This window comes from Pteropus medius, unplaced genomic scaffold (assembly GCF_902729225.1).
Source record: "Pteropus medius unplaced genomic scaffold, Ma_sr-lr_union100, whole genome shotgun sequence".
NCBI classification, from domain to species: domain Eukaryota; kingdom Metazoa; phylum Chordata; class Mammalia; order Chiroptera; family Pteropodidae; genus Pteropus; species Pteropus medius.
The window spans coordinates 597,636-612,248 of record NW_024352000.1 but is presented as its reverse complement, the minus strand read 5'-3'; the positions used below and the strand labels follow the sequence as shown (position 1 = coordinate 612,248).

The following is a 14,613-nucleotide window of genomic DNA, read 5'->3' as shown; positions in this document are numbered from 1 at the left end:
GTTGTTTCTGTGATGGGGTCGTCCCCTGCCCCACGCGTCCAGCTCTGCAGACACTTTTCATCTGAGTCATGGTCCCTCTTCTGTGGCCACAGGCTGCCGACTTCGTGAAGGCTATGGGCGTGTGCGCCGAGATCCTGGGGTGTCTGCAGGAGAGGAACGTACCCTGGTTGCAGCTCTTCCAGTTGACCGAGACAGGTAAGAAATCCAAGGACACCTGAAAGCGAATGGATGACCCGTGTCTGTCCTAGTTACCGGCCATTGGCTAAGGATGCAGGTGACCCACCAGAGTCAGGCTAGGACCCCTGACGCTTTACCTCTTCAGAAGCAACTTTCAAATGGTTATCTTTGTGCAAAGCACGTGAACCCCGCTTCAGTCAGGATCAATGCAGCATGAGCTCATTTAAACAACCAGAGAATGTGGTGGGGTGCCAAGGACCCCGGGGTGCCGCCGGGCCGTCATGGCTCCCAGAGGCACACGAGGGGCCCCTGGAGACACTGACCCCTCGGATTGCAGATGCCGGCCTGGGGCGCGTCCTCCTCCGCCTGGCCCCCGACCAGCACGTCAGGATGCTGCCACTCGCCTTCTACAGGTGACGGCCCTGCGGCCCCCACGGGGCCCACGCGCTTGCCCGCCCCAGCCCCGTGTCTCGGCACTACTGTGGGTCTCCACCCAGGTGGGAGAGGGAGCCGTAACTGTTCTGTGCTGACTGCCACTTACCTCTGTGACCTCTTCCCTTCAGCCTCCTCCCGTACTTTGACGGAGATGCCCCCGTCCGGGAGGACACCTTCCTGCACGTTGCTGTGGACATGTACCTGAAGCTGCTGGCCCTCTTTGTGGCCGGGGAGACAAGTGCAGCCTCCACTCTGGCCGCCAGGAGCCAGGAGCTCCAGGGCCAGGCAGGTGCCGGGGCCGGGCATGTCCCACGGGCCCCGTGGCAAGCTGTGTGGGGCCTGAGGCCAGTGACGGTCCCTCCTGGCACATAGGTGGCCCCCTGACCCGTGCTCTGCTTGTTCTCTCTAGGATGACCCTGTGGGCCTAGTGACAAAAGCCCGTCTTTTCCTGCTGCAGTCAATACCTCGGTGTCCGAGAAGGAGCTTTTCAAACATGGCAGAGGTAACAGCCAGACGCTCACCTAAGTGGTTTTAAACACAAGTCACTATGTAAATCTGAGGACGCGGAGGTCCCATACCTTGTGTAAAATGAGAATTCCGGCGTCCAGCACTTGGCATTGTGGCTGCCATGGCCACTTATGGGTCAGCTCGGGTTGCCAGCTTCCCTGTCCTGCGCCCCTGGTGTGTAGGATCTGGGCTGCACTGAGCACCCTGTTCTCCTGCAGCTGTTGGCCACTCATGGAGACTGTGACCCAGAACTGAGAGCTGCCCTCCTGAGCAGATGGCAGGCCACGCCCGACACTGGACTCTCCCAGGAGCCCCGTCTCTTCTGAGTGGACCCTGCACAGGGCACAACCAGCTCCTTTGTAAATAATTTATTACGCGTACAACGTGCAGCTCTTGTTGCACTAAAGAATGGATTACAAATGTCCTCAATTGCTTTAGTGGGGAAGAGGGATCAATTATTTAAAACCTGCGTCTGGCCCCAAGTCTCATAGAGTTTGCATGAAAATAAGCTGCTGGTCCCGGAGTGGAGGCACCAAGTCTGCCCGTGCCTTGCACGGAGCCCACACCACCCACGCAGGGCTGGGGTGCAGAGTGGGGCTCTTGGGGCTGCCATGAGGAGCCATTAATCGTTTCAACCCCATTTCCCACCCAGCGCCCTCAGGTGGGCTCGGGCTTCACAGCCTGGCCCTCCGTGGTCCCAGGCGGTGGCTCCAGGGGCCGGGCCTTGTCCTGGGTCTGCGTCAGAGGGTGGACCATGGACATGTGCACGTTGAGGTTGTGAGCCTTCTCAAACCGCCGGCCACACTGGTCACAGGCGAAGTCCAGCTCGGTTTCGGCCTTGTGTTTGGTCATGTGGTACTTGAGTGACGCCCGCTGCCGGCACTGGAACCCACAGACCTCACACCTGGGAGACAGGGGCAGGTGAGCAAGGATGCAGGGGCCGGTGTGGCCACGAGGAGGCACCGGCCCACACTTACTGCAGAGGCTTGGCTCCGGAGTGGCGCATCTGGTGGACAAGGAGGTGCTTCCGCTGCTTGAAGGTCTGTCCACACTCATCACAGATGTAGTTCCGCACCTCTGAAGAGAGACAGGGTGACTACTGGCCCCGCGAGCCCTCCCGTGACACGGCAGGCAGACAGACAGTGTCACCTGGCTAGGCTCCTTTCTAAGTCAAGGGTCCCCAATCCCTGGGCAGTGGACTGGTACTGATCTCTGGCCTGTTAGGAACTGGCCTGCACAGAGGAGGTGAGTGGCGGGCGAGCGAGTGAAGCTCTGTCTGTGGGTGCAGCCGCTCCCCAGCGCCAGCATCACCACCTCAGCTCCACCTCATGTCACCAGGCATTAGCTGTTCACAGGAGCACCGGTCCTGATGCCAGAAAGGTTGGGGACCGCTGCTAAGTCACTGTGTGCACGTGATGCCTGCTTTTTAAACATCAGGCCTCTTCCCTTGAGCACAAATTCTCAGCAGAAACCCGGTCAGGAGGCGTCGCCGGTCACTCGTCACTGCCTCTGCCACTCTGGGGCTCGCCCCCTGTTAGACTCACCTGGGTACCCACGTTGGAAACAAGTTTCTTACAGTCCGGAACAAAAATGAACGGTCAAACTCTAGAGCGCTGAATCTACTCCTGGCCAGGGCCCCGGGGCAGTGCCGCTCACGGCCCGCCTGCCCACCTACAGGCACCGGAATCAGCCCCGCAGGTGGGCGTGTCCCTGACGTGCCATCGCCCGACAGTGTATAGTCATTCCTCTACTGTGGTCAGAAAACTGCTAATGGTTGTCACCACTGGTGTCTGCACTGAGACACAGTTCGAAGGCCCAACCTGAGGGAATTTTGTGTCAGGAGACACAACATGTACAAGAACGCTTAAAGCAAAACACAGGAAAAGTTTCATGATGAAACCCCTACAAGTAAATGCGATCCAGCAATAAAGTGGACAAATCTGAGTGAAAAAGGCAAATCACAAGGCTTACTGAGTTAAAAAGGGGCAAGACCACCGGCTGAGACTAAACGCGGTATGCCACGTCTGCCTGGGGAGCCACCATGCACAGGCATGTGCGGTCCTCGCGCTTCCCGACGTGTCGTGTGGATCAGGCACTAAAACCGATGACCCTGAGCCCAGGGTTGTAACGTGTGTGCAGAGAAGTCGCCGTCAGTGCTGACGGCCGTGCAGGAGGGGCACTTACTGCCATCTTCGTGCTTTACTATTTTTCACAATTTCTACAGTGCACATCGGTTATTTCCGTTATCAATAAAGCACGTCATTGTTTTAAAGTAATGATTAAAAAAAAAAAAAAAAAACACGATAAACTCCTAGAAAGGCCCTGGGGGTTCTTTGCCGCCAGTTCCATTCTGCCCACACTGCACACCAGGGATGCACAGAGGACCAAATCGGGCTTGCTCCCGTGGGGGGTCAGGACACACCTGTGTGGATGAGCTTCACGTGGCGCTGTAGGTAGCGGTCGATCATGAACACCTTGTTGCAGCCAGGGTGGGGGCAGGGCCTCTCGCGAACCTCCTCGTGGTGCTCCTTTATGTGCTTCTGCAGGGACACATGGCCCTGAGTGCCCGGCTGCAGGTCACGCAGCACCTGCTACCCCCAGAAGGAGATGGGGCTGGCCCAGGGCCCAGCTGCTCGGCGCCGCTCACCTTCATGCCGTCGGCGCCCCGGTACACAGCCGTGCAGCCCTGGTAGGGGCACTTGTAGATGGTGGGCAGCTCTTCCCTGCAATGGAGCACACGCTGGGGCCGTGGAGCCGCTGCCCGTGGGCGGCCCCCCACCCCGGCCCCCGCCTCACCTCTCACAGCGCAGCTTGGCCTTCCAGCCTGGCTTCGGGCCGGGCTTCTTCCGGAGTTTGGGTTCTTCAGACTTCTTGGCTTCTTTGCTTTCACTCTTCTTGCCAGAGACCCTGAAAAAAAAGACAAAGTCAGGTCGGGGACGAGAGACCTCGGGACCCGGTCCTCATTTTCCTCCTGTGCTCTCCTCCCACGTGAGGCGGGGTTTTCCCCAAGCGTCCGCGGCGAACCTGCGTCCAGCTCCGTGCTGACAGGGCCCGGCTGTGGGACCTCGGCCACCAGCGCCGGAACGGCCCGCAGGAGGGCCAGTGATGGGGTGGGGGGCTCCGGGCAGACGCCTTAGCCCCCAGTTCCAGTGTTTGGAGACGCCGTGAGGGATGGCGCAGCAGGGAGGCCTGGAGGGCCAGTCCCTCTGCCAGAATAGCCATTGAGCGAGAGAAGGTCAGAATAGGCCATTTTGGAACTCTGGAGCCTGGTGGGGGGACTCACAGCCACCAAGGGTCCCAGAGGAGAGAAGCGCCATCTCTGAGAAGAGCTGTGAGCTCCACCAACTGCCACCCCCACTCTTCAGCCCTGCCGCAGGGGCCAGGTGGCGAGGCAAGCAAGGGGGGCCTTGTCCTCCAACACGGTGGGGCTGTGCACCGTAGGGACGAGCCCCGACGCAGCAACGTCCTCCTGCAGCGGCGCTCGAAGATTTAAAGAGACATGCACACTATTTTTCCCAGACAGTTAAGGAAATATGTCAGGAGCAGAAGGGAATGTCTGGGGCCGCACAGGACAAGCCTAGGGCTGACCTCACCCTTCCTGGTGACAGACCGAAGCTTCCCTCTGAGGCCGGGAACAAGACACACCATTTCTACCACTGCTGTTAAAAACAGTGCTAGACACCCTAGCTGGGAGATTTGGCAAGGAAAAACAGCCGAAGAAAGGAAGGGGGATTACCCCTCTTCACAGATGACATGATCTGACACGTAGAAAACCCTAAGGAATCCACACCCAAGATAAATTAAGCGAAGCTGCAGGGTACAAATCAACACACACAAAAAACAGTCTTTTTCTATATGCTAACAAGGAATAATCCAAAAAGGAAACAAAACGACTCATTCAGTTGTAATAGCGTCAAAAAGAATAAAATACTTAGGAAAAAACTTAACCAAGGAGGTGAAAGACTCATACACTTAAAACGACAAGACTGATGACAGAAATGAAAGACTTAAGTAAATGGACCCCACGTTCATCAATTAGAAAACGATATTGTTAAGGTGGCAGTGGCAAAACCAATCTATAGATTCATTTCCTACTAAAATCCCAATGGTGTTTTCTGCATAAATAGGAAAAAAGTCCTAAATTTCACGGTACACTGAACCATTTTGAAAACCATGCTGTAGGCCTCACACTTCTGACTCCAAAATTAACTACAAAACTGCAGGAATCGAAACAGGCTGGCATAAAGACAAGTGACGTGCAGACCAACTGAAAGGGACTGAGAACAGAAATGAGCCCTCAACTGATTTCTGACGAGGGTGCCAAGACCGTTCAGTGAGGAAAAGACAGTCTCTTCAACAAAAGCGGGGGACGCTGGGTAATCCACACGCAAAGGAGTGATTTCGGATCCCTGGCCTCCGTGACACACGAAAAGCGACTCATGGATCGAAGGCCCAACTATAAGAGCTAGAACTATAAAAGTCTTAGAAGAAAACGGGTAAATCTTCATGATCTTGGATTTGGCAGTGGTTTCTCAGAACTGACACAAAAGCACAGGCAACAAATGTAAAATAGTAAATCGGACTTTAAAATTAAAAATTCTGTGCACTAAAGGACATTCGAGAGTGAGAACCATAAGCCACTGAATAGGAGAAAATGTACCCTACAACTCAACAGTGAAAAGACAAACAACCCAATCAAAAAACAGGCAAAGGACTTAAATACAAATTTCTCCAAAAAAGATGTAAGCGCGAGAAAAGACGTCCCAGGTCACTCATCGTTAGAGAAATGCAGATCAGAACCATAGTGAGACGCACCGGATGACTGTCCCAAAGCAGAGGCAGTGACAGCGTGGGCGGGCTGCGTAGAGCCTGGGAGCCTCCTGCACTGGGGGCGGGGATGCCAGCGAGCGGCAGGTTTATCGCCCGACCCCGTTCTGCTGCTGGGTGTACCCAAAGAACTGAGAGCAGGGACTCATCCAGACAGGTGTGCACGAGTGTTCAGAGCATCAGTCGCAACACCCAGAGGTGGAGACAGCCCAGACGCCAGACGGCTGGGTCCACAGTGTGGCCGCCTGCGCGAGGCAAGACCGTTCCGCCACAGGAAGGGCTTGTGTTCTGACGTGTGACGGAGACGAGTCTCATGCAAGAGGCCAGGCACAGAACACACGCTGTCGGATCCTAACCCCTATGAGGTCCCCAAAACGAAATGGGCTCCTAGGGTAGGGGTTGCTGGGGCCCTGGGGGAGGGGACGTGCCATTTAATGAGCAGTTTCTGTTCGGGATGCTGAAAAGTTCAGAAACCGTGGTGACAGCTGCGTGACTACAAATGTGTCTAATGCCATGGTGCACTTGAAAATGGCAAACTTTGTTATGTGTGTTTTACCACAACTAAGAAAAGGTTACACATAGCTGTCCCTCCCTACAGAACCTGTGCACTGCACAAGCTTCTCCCTGTCTCTCACATCACTGTTCTCTGAAGGCCGGCTACGTGTCCCCTCCTCCGTGTGGCACAGGCACCCAGTCTGAGCCACACTGTGACGGGCGGTGTGCCGTTCCTCGCCAGCCCCGGGCCGCACGCCCCGCGAGAGCCCCTGGGTTTCACGCGCGGGTCACTGCGGACGTGGAGGGCGCGGCGCTGGCGGCCCTGTGTCCTGACCGCCCCCCAGACCGCCTGCTCCCGCGTCTCCGTGACCCACATCAGAACCTAAAGGAGAGGGGAAGTTGGGTCTGCTCACCCAGCTTGGCCTGGCGTTTTCGGGGCCGGGGAAATGGTGCTCGTGTCTGCACTCTGCTGGGAGATGCTCGAGGGCAGTGCCCAAGCCAGCCATTGACTGACTGCAGGGCCCTAGGTGTTCCTGGGCACAGGGCTGGGAGGAAAGTGACACAGGCAAAAATCCCTCCCTGCCAGGACCCTACGTTCTCAGTAAGGGGGACAACATAAATCCCTGAAAACGGAAGGTCAAGACAAGGTCACAGGAGCAACTCAACAGGAAGTAGTGTAGAAATCAATGCCAGAGGCAGAGCTGAGAGCAGGTGCAGGGTGGGGGCCGGGACTGGCACAGGCGGAGCAAAGGAGCTTCCAGAATGAGGCCGGGTCATGCCCACGGGGCTCCTGCCGCCCTCACATGGCTGTGTCACCTCACGGAGTGACACGCCGGGTCCCAGAGCTGACCTTGCAAACACCTCGGCTCGCTCAGAAGGCACACTGCCCTGGGCCGGGCACACTGACTTAAGACACACATGCCGAAGGAGGGTGCACGCAGGCTTTGAGGTTACCCGAGCGACATGGCCCCCAACCCTGTGCACCTGCAGCGACACTGTCCCCCTTACTTCTTTTCCGGGTAAGGCTCAAAGGACTCGTCTGAGGACTGGGTGTTCTGCTTCTTGTCACTGTCGTCTTCGCTCAGGAAGTCTCTAGGGAAGAAGAGAGAACCTTTAGCAAAGCCCTGGGGTGAGTGACAGATCCAGTGCGACTTCCTGTCTGAAAATACCATGCGATCCCCGTGCTCCATGTTATAGTTCTCCCGAGAAAGTCTTAAGGACCCTAAAGCCCCCAAACCTCTGACCCCATCTCCTAATGGAAAGCTGACAAGCCCCCAGAAGCCACGCTCTCCTCACACCAGAACCCCGACTCGGAAGGAGCCTGTGTGGGGGCCCTGGGCCGGGCGTGAAGACCCTCCCAGAAGGGGGCCTTCTGAGTCAGGGCAGGTTCCAACATCGCCTCACCCCATGGCTGAGCGCCTGTCAAAGGCAGCAAAGGTCGGAATGGCTCTGCGTGTCCGGAACCCTCACCCCAAAGCCCGGGTCCCCACCCGCTCGCTTGGCAGCGGACGGAGCCTGGCGGGCTCGCCACGGCCCTCCCCCACAGGCCGCCACCCGTCCACACAGAAAGGCTCGAGGCTGGCTGGTGGCCTGCAGGACAACCCGTGACACGCCTGGTCCCAGGGTGTGTCTTGCACCCGCACTCAGTCCTCCTGGCACCTCTGCAGCTGGCACCCCACTGGAGTCACACTCGAACTGTTTTCCTCCCCGTATGGACAAGGGTGCATGTACGCTCCAGCCCTGGCTCCCAGGGAGGGCACAGGGGTGTGACTGCGTCCTGGCTCAGAGCAGAGAGTGGCCCAGGAGCACGCGTGTCACGACGAAGGGCCAGAGTCTGGCTCCCCAGCTCTGGGAACACGAGGGGTCGGCACGTGGCCGAGGACCTGGACAAGTAGACAGTCCCAGGGCCCCACGCTCAGCTCCACAGCGCCCGGTCCTGCTCCCCTGTAGTTGCACCGGGGCGAGTACCCTCTGGGACCCGGGAGCCCCCAGCCAGGACGCGGGCAGTGAGCCCCCAGGGTGGCGGAGTCTGGTTTTCCAAGGAGAAATTTTAGGCTGTTCAAACCCACTCTTCTCTCACCCCTCAGAAAGGTCACTGAACTCGTCTTTTACCCGATCATCCGCGGCTGAAGCCGGAACCTGCTTCTCACCCAACTGCCCTGAGAAACAAAGAACAAGGCTGCTGTCACCGACACGCGGTGCGGGCACGGCTCCCGGCAAGGAGGCGTGGCCTGTGACGACACAGCCTGCCTTACGGGGGCCTGGGGTCCCCAGCTTCAAACCCCACACCGTGGGCAGCGCTGAGCACCAGAAGCCCCAGCTGCCGGCCGAGGCCGGCTAGCCCTTTCCGCGTGGGACGACTCACTCTTCACGGATGTGTCGGCACACTTTAAAACGTCCCTGTTACCGAAGCACCGCATGCGGCCCTGAGGCCCTCCGACAGCACCCTCGCCCAGTGTCTACGTGTCTGTCCCTCCACCCTCCCATCGTCTTCCTGGGAGCTGCGCTTTTCCAAAATGCCACCAGGGACTTGCACGGAGACAGGTGTGCCCGAGGAAACCGACAGAGCAGGTGGGAAGCCAGCCGGACCCTCCTAAGGCGACGTCCGTCAAAAGCTGCACCCGACCCACAGGGCCACGGGCCCGGGCAAGGGCCCTGTGTTTCCCCTCAGCCACTCAGCAGAGGAGCCTGTCCCTGCCGGTCCCACTGGGGTGTCACCAGGACGCTGGGTAAGGCCCAGGAAATGACCCAAAACAGCCTCAGAGGCGCCAGCTGTCCTCCCCCACACCCACGGCAAGGGCTGCACCCTTCCCGCCCTCGGTCCCTCGGCCCGACAGCGATGAGCCCCTGCAGAAACTGCTAGGATTCTCAGCCCCCCCCTGCTGTCAAATGCCCACGGGGAGGCACTGAGGCCAGCTCCTGTCATTTTCCCTGGCCCTGCACATGGCACAGCCCCACTGCCTACAGTGGCGCAGACACCGCTCCCTGCTGAGGGCCCTGCCTAGCTCAAGACTGGAAATCCCGGTCCGACAGGCCAGAGGAGCCTCCTACCTGGGGCCCCACTCGGGGGGAGGCCTGGGAGAGGCAGAGGGCCCGGCCCAGGCCCCACAAGGCTGCCATCTGCAGGAGGCTGGGCTGTGTCCACGCCAGGCAGCGTCTCGGTCTCGGCCTCAGCTGTGCTCGCTCTGCCCCAGGAGCTCTGAGGGGCAGCCCCCGTGGGGCTGGACCCCCGATGCTGGGTGAGCCGTGGGACCACCTCCTTGTCCCACGTCCATTTGACCGCCAATGTGCTGTCCAGCAGGAGAGCCCGGCAGCTGGAGTCAGCGTCCATGGTGTAGTCGTGGCCTTGGTCACAGCCCCACACAGCCTGGATGACGCTGCAATATTCAGAGGACAGCGTCCTCTGGAGGCTGGGCAGGGCCCCACAGCTGGCTGCGTGTCCGTGCACCCACCCCACCAAGCCGCGCAGGCCTTGGGGGCTGGAGGTGATGAGGTCCACTGAGGAAAGGCACAGAGAAGCGGCCCGTGGCTGGTCAGCACCCAGCCCCTGCGCGCCCGCCCACCCACGCGCCACGCGCCACGCACCCCGCGCCCCGCGCAGGGTAGGGGGCACTCACCCAGGCACGCTCCCTCCTCCGCCCCTGTCGGGGGCTGGGCACCGACCCTGCAAGGATCAGCGCAGCCGTGAGTAGGGCCGGGCAGCCAGCAGGCCCAGCCCCGCGCGCCCGTCACCAGCCTCTCCACGTCCCGAGCTACAAGCGGCCCTCACCTCCCGCACACCAGCTGCACTGGTGCTCACAGCGTCTGCTGTGCCAGCACCGTGGTCTCCCCACACCAGAGGTTCCCACCAGGCCCTCCTCGTGCCTAGAACAGCCACAGCACACAGGGTGCGTAGCCCCGGAACACCCCCGAGTGAATGAAGGAGCGCGCGCCTACTTCATGCAAGGCTTCCGGTGGCCCGTCGGGGAGGCATTGACTCTCTGCAGGAAGGACTTGAGGAGGCCGTGGCACTGGTAGAACTGGGCGTGGCAGTTCTTGCAGACAAACTGAGACAGAGCTGGGTCCTGGTGGACGGCCACCCCCAGCAGGCGCTGGAAGTCCCGGGTGAAAACCCGCGCCCCTGGCGGTGGTCTCTCTGAGCTCTCCCCTGGCGCCCGGCCAGAGATACTGCGGAGACTCCGGGAGGAGAACTTCCCGTGGCAGAGGCGACAGTGCCCCATGGCAAGAGGCCGGCCGGTACCTGGGCAAGCACAGGAGACACTAAGCCAGCCGGCGAGACTGCTTGCTGAACAAGGCACACAAGACACAAGCTCCCAGGAGGTGAGCAACGTGGCCCAGGGGAGGCAAGGCCCAAGCTCTGCCAGCCTCCCAGCCCCTCCCCTGGAGAAGAGCCCTCCGTGGGGCCTCCTCGTACACACTCCTAAAACACAAGCCCATGTCTGGGCCACAGGCAGGGCTCCGGCTATGGGCTTCCAGCTGAATGTACAACCTTTTTTAAGATGTGGCCAGCGGAGGGCCTTCTGGCCCAGAAAATCTTTCGAAGAACTCTAAATGCCTCTTAATGAATTCTAAATGCTGGTAATGGACAGCATTACCTCGAGACCAAAGCCAGACAAGGACACTACAAGAAAAGAGAATCACAGGCCAATGTCCCTGATGAACACAAATGCAAAAATCCTCAACAAAACATCAGCAGACTGAATTCAACGGCACATTAAAAGGATCACACACCATGTCCCAGTAGGATTAATTCCAAGAATGCAAGGACGGTTCAACATCTACAAATCAACCGACGAGATACAGCTCATTAACAAAATGAAGGATAAAAACATACTATCATCTCGATAGATGCAAAAAATGTGTTTAACGAAGTTCAACATTCACTCATATAAAAATTAAACAAACTGAGTTTAGAGGGAACATATCTCAACAGAATTCGGGCCAGAATAACAAACCCAGAGATGATGTCATACTCAGTGGTGAAAAGCTGAAAACTTTCCTCTCGAATCAGAAACGAGACAAAGTGTCCACTCTCACCATGTCCATTGAACATGGCAGTGGAAGCCTTGGCCAGAGCAGCCAGACAGATAAAAGGCCCAAATCATAAGGAAAGCAAGCAAGCTGTGTGTATTTGCAAATATCATGTTAGATATAGAAAACCGTAAAGAATTCAGCGAACACTGTAGAACTAATACACAAATTTAGTCAAGTCACAGGATATAAAATCAATATGCGAAGCCAGTTGTGTTTCTATACACCAATAATGAACTATCAGAAAGAGAAATCAAGAAAATAATCCATTTACAATCGCATCAAAAAGAATAAAATAACTAGGAATAAGTTTTACCAAAGGCATAAAGGACCTGTATGCTGCAAAATATGACACCGATGAAAGAAACTAAAGACGGAAATAAATGGAAAAATACTTTGTGGACTTGAAAAATTCATATTGTTAAAATGTCCACACTACCCAAAGCCATCCACAGATTCCATGCAATCCCTATCAAAGTTCCAATGGCGTTTTTAATGAAACAAAACAACCTTAAAATTTATATGGAACCACCAAAGACCCCGAATAGCCAAAGCAGTCTTGAGAAAGAAGAACAAAGCTAGAGGCATCACACTCCCTTATTTCAAACTACACTACAGCTATACTGTATTGGCATAAAAACAGACACACGGATTAATGGGAGACTAGAGAGCCCAGAAATCTGCACATATGCAGTCACTTAATTTATGACAAAGGAGCCAAGAATATACAATGGGGAAAGGACAGTCTCTTCAAGAAATGGTGTTAGGAAAACTGGACGACTATCTTACACCATACACAAAAATCAACTCGAAATTTTAAAGATTTGAAAGACCTAAAACCATAACATTCCTAGAAAAAAACACAGTAAACTCCCTGACAACGGTCTTGGCGATATTTTTTGGATTTGACATCAAAAGCGAAGGCAACAAAAGCAAAAATAAGAGGAACTACTTCAAATTAAAAAGTTTCTGCACAACAAAGGGAGCTATCAACTATATGAAACGGCAACGTACTGAATGGAAATCGCTGCCGATCACACATCCGGTGAGGGGCTAAAATCCGAAGCACATAAAGAACTCATACGACTCAGCAGCAAAACACAAACGATCCAAGTAGGAAACGAACAGAGGGTTTGAATCGACATTCCTCCAAAGAAATCCAGATGGCCAATAGGTACAGTAAGTCTTCGTGTGAAAGGACGTACACAGAAACCAATGTGACCACAGGCTAACTGATATAAACAAGTTAAGTTCCTATGGCATCTAATCGACTTCATAACAAAACTATGCTAAATGAAGCAATGTTACTCTGGGACCTGCTCAAGGTCAGAACCATGAGGGCAAAGCAAACCTAAACCACGAGGAGCTGCCACCCGCACCTGTCAGAGTGGCCATCATCACAAGAGAACAAATAAGTGTCGACAAGGATGTAAAGGAAAGGGAACCCTTGTGTCGCCCCTATGGAAAACAGTATGGCCGTTCCTCAAAAAATTAAGACTAGAACTAGCTTATAACCCAGCAATCCCACTTCTAGGTGTTTATGCGAAGGAAACGAAAACACTAACTCAGAAAGGTATACGCGCCATGTGCACTACAGGATTATTTACAGTAGCCAAGACGAAAACCACCTAAGTATCCGTCAATCCATCAGTGGATATTTGGATAAAGATGGGATATATGTAAATATAAATATAGATATATACATATACAATATTATTCAGCCATGAAGAATGAAATCTTGCCACTTGTGACAACATAGATGGGACCTTAATGGCATTATGTCAAGTGAAACAAGTCAGAGAAAGACAAACACCATTGATCGTACTTATATGTGGAATCTAAAAAAAAATCACGAACTCATAAAGAGAATAGAGCGGTGATAGCCAGGGTTGGGAGCAGACATCGGTGAACTGGGTGAAGGTGGTCACACGGTCCGAACTTCCACTGGTAGAAGCCACGGTGATGTAATGCATGGCAGTGACTACAATTAATACTGTATTGTGTATCTGGAAGCTGTTAAGAGAGATCTTCTCAGCATAAGAAAAAACGACGTGTGATGCGTTAACTAGACTTACTGTGGTTACCGTTTCACAGCATATGCAGATACTGAATCGTTACCTCGTACACCTGAAGCAATATAATGCTGTGCATCAACTACAGAGCAGTAAAAAATTTTAATTCTAAAAATTTTTTTGAGTAAGTGCCTCCACGACTATGTACGTTCATAAGCGACGTTGGAAACTGGATTCTTTCCAACCACCCTCCGGAGACCAGAGCGCAGGGGTGGTGTCCACGCGCTTTCTGCCTCCGGGTCTCCGCGCCCCCGGAGGATTAAAGCAGAGCGGCGTGAGGCCGAGGGGCAGAAGCACCACGTCCACACATGCCAGCCGCCAGACGGGGACTAGGCACACACACTCCACTGAACCCGCTTGTTCTGTTTTCACGGGCAGGCGTCTGGGGCTCAGGGACGCTGAGCAACTGTCTCAGGCACAGAGCGCGGCGCCAAGCCAGGACTGAAAGCCAGGCCCGTGGCCGGCAGAGCTCGAGCACCCAGGACTTAAAGGGCGCGGAGGTGGCGGGGTCAGCTGTCTTGCGAAACACCACCCCCGGCGCGCTGCGCGGACGCCAGGGAGGCCTCGCCTGCTTCCGAGTAGCCCAAGGACTCCGAGGGAGAAGGGCCCCGGGGACGTGATCACTGAGGGGCCGTGGTCACTGGCGCGACCCACCTGCCTCGTCGGCGCCATCCTCGCCCGCGTCCCCGCAGGCCCGCGCCGGTCCCCACCCCAGCCGCGCCGCCACCAAGGCCGCCGCCTCATCCACGCTCGACTCGCTACGGGCGGGTCGGCCCCTGGCACGGCCGCCGCCGCCGCCGCCGCCTCCGGAGCCCGCGCGCTGCCCTGTCGCCCCCGGCGACAGGAAGCGGCCGAGCCTGTCCCGTTTCATGGCGGCGGCCCCGGCGCTCCGCCCCGCTCCGCCTTGCTCGACCGGCTCGGCTCCGCCCGGCTCCGTGAGCCCGGCTGCTCGGCCCGGAGTTCTCGGCCGCCCGGCGGGGCTGTGCTCGCTCGCTCCCGCCCGCGGGGGGACCGCGGCCGGCGACGAGGACCAGGGCACGGGCGACCGGGCCGGCGAGCGCTGAGGGGG

General features: G+C 56.4%; 2 protein-coding genes across 6 annotated transcripts in view; one reads left to right on the top strand and one right to left on the bottom strand.

Annotated features, from left to right (window-relative positions):
- FANCA (FA complementation group A) overlaps window positions 1–3,387 on the top strand; it is a 43,317-nt gene extending 39,930 nt beyond the window's left edge. For 3 of the 4 annotated variants that reach the window (XM_039846566.1, XM_039846565.1, XM_039846564.1), the window contains 5 exons: window positions 93–195; window positions 515–590; window positions 741–897; window positions 1,022–1,114; window positions 1,338–3,387. In XM_039846566.1, the coding sequence (XP_039702500.1) occupies window positions 93–195; window positions 515–590; window positions 741–897; window positions 1,022–1,114; window positions 1,338–1,445 (537 nt within the window). In that variant the 3' untranslated portion in view covers window positions 1,446–3,387. Of the gene's footprint in view, window positions 1–92; window positions 196–514; window positions 591–740; window positions 898–1,021; window positions 1,115–1,337 lie in introns of those variants that run through there. The other variant, XR_005649407.1, reaches the window with a different exon arrangement.
- ZNF276 (zinc finger protein 276) lies at window positions 1,473–14,609 on the bottom strand. Of its 2 annotated transcripts, none has more exons than XM_039846574.1 (11): window positions 14,199–14,609; window positions 10,378–10,681; window positions 10,059–10,105; window positions 9,493–9,818; window positions 8,554–8,600; window positions 7,450–7,533; window positions 3,916–4,026; window positions 3,767–3,842; window positions 3,542–3,659; window positions 2,097–2,196; window positions 1,473–2,023 (listed from the first exon to the last, which is right to left on the bottom strand). In XM_039846574.1, the coding sequence occupies exons 1-11, from the start codon at window positions 14,413–14,415 to the stop codon at window positions 1,777–1,779; spliced, it is 1,677 nt and encodes a 558-aa protein (XP_039702508.1). In that variant the 5' UTR covers window positions 14,416–14,609; the 3' UTR covers window positions 1,473–1,776. The 2 variants fall into 2 exon arrangements, with proteins under 2 accessions (XP_039702508.1, XP_039702507.1); XM_039846573.1 differs by having other exon boundaries at window positions 8,522–8,600; window positions 9,493–9,939; window positions 14,199–14,608.
- Between the last annotated feature and the right edge of the window lie 4 nt (window positions 14,610–14,613).

Coding starts and splice junctions, on each gene's coding strand:
- ZNF276 (XM_039846573.1), bottom strand. CDS start 14,415: ATGAAACGGGACAGGCTCGGCCGCTTCCTGTCGCCGGGGGCGACAGGG. Junction 7,534..8,521: donor TTCAGTGACCTTTCTGAGGG/GTGAGAGAAGAG, acceptor CTTCTTCCCTAG/AGACTTCCTGAGCGAAGACG. Junction 2,197..3,541: donor CGTGAAGCTCATCCACACAG/GTGTGTCCTGAC, acceptor GTCTCTCTTCAG/AGGTGCGGAACTACATCTGT.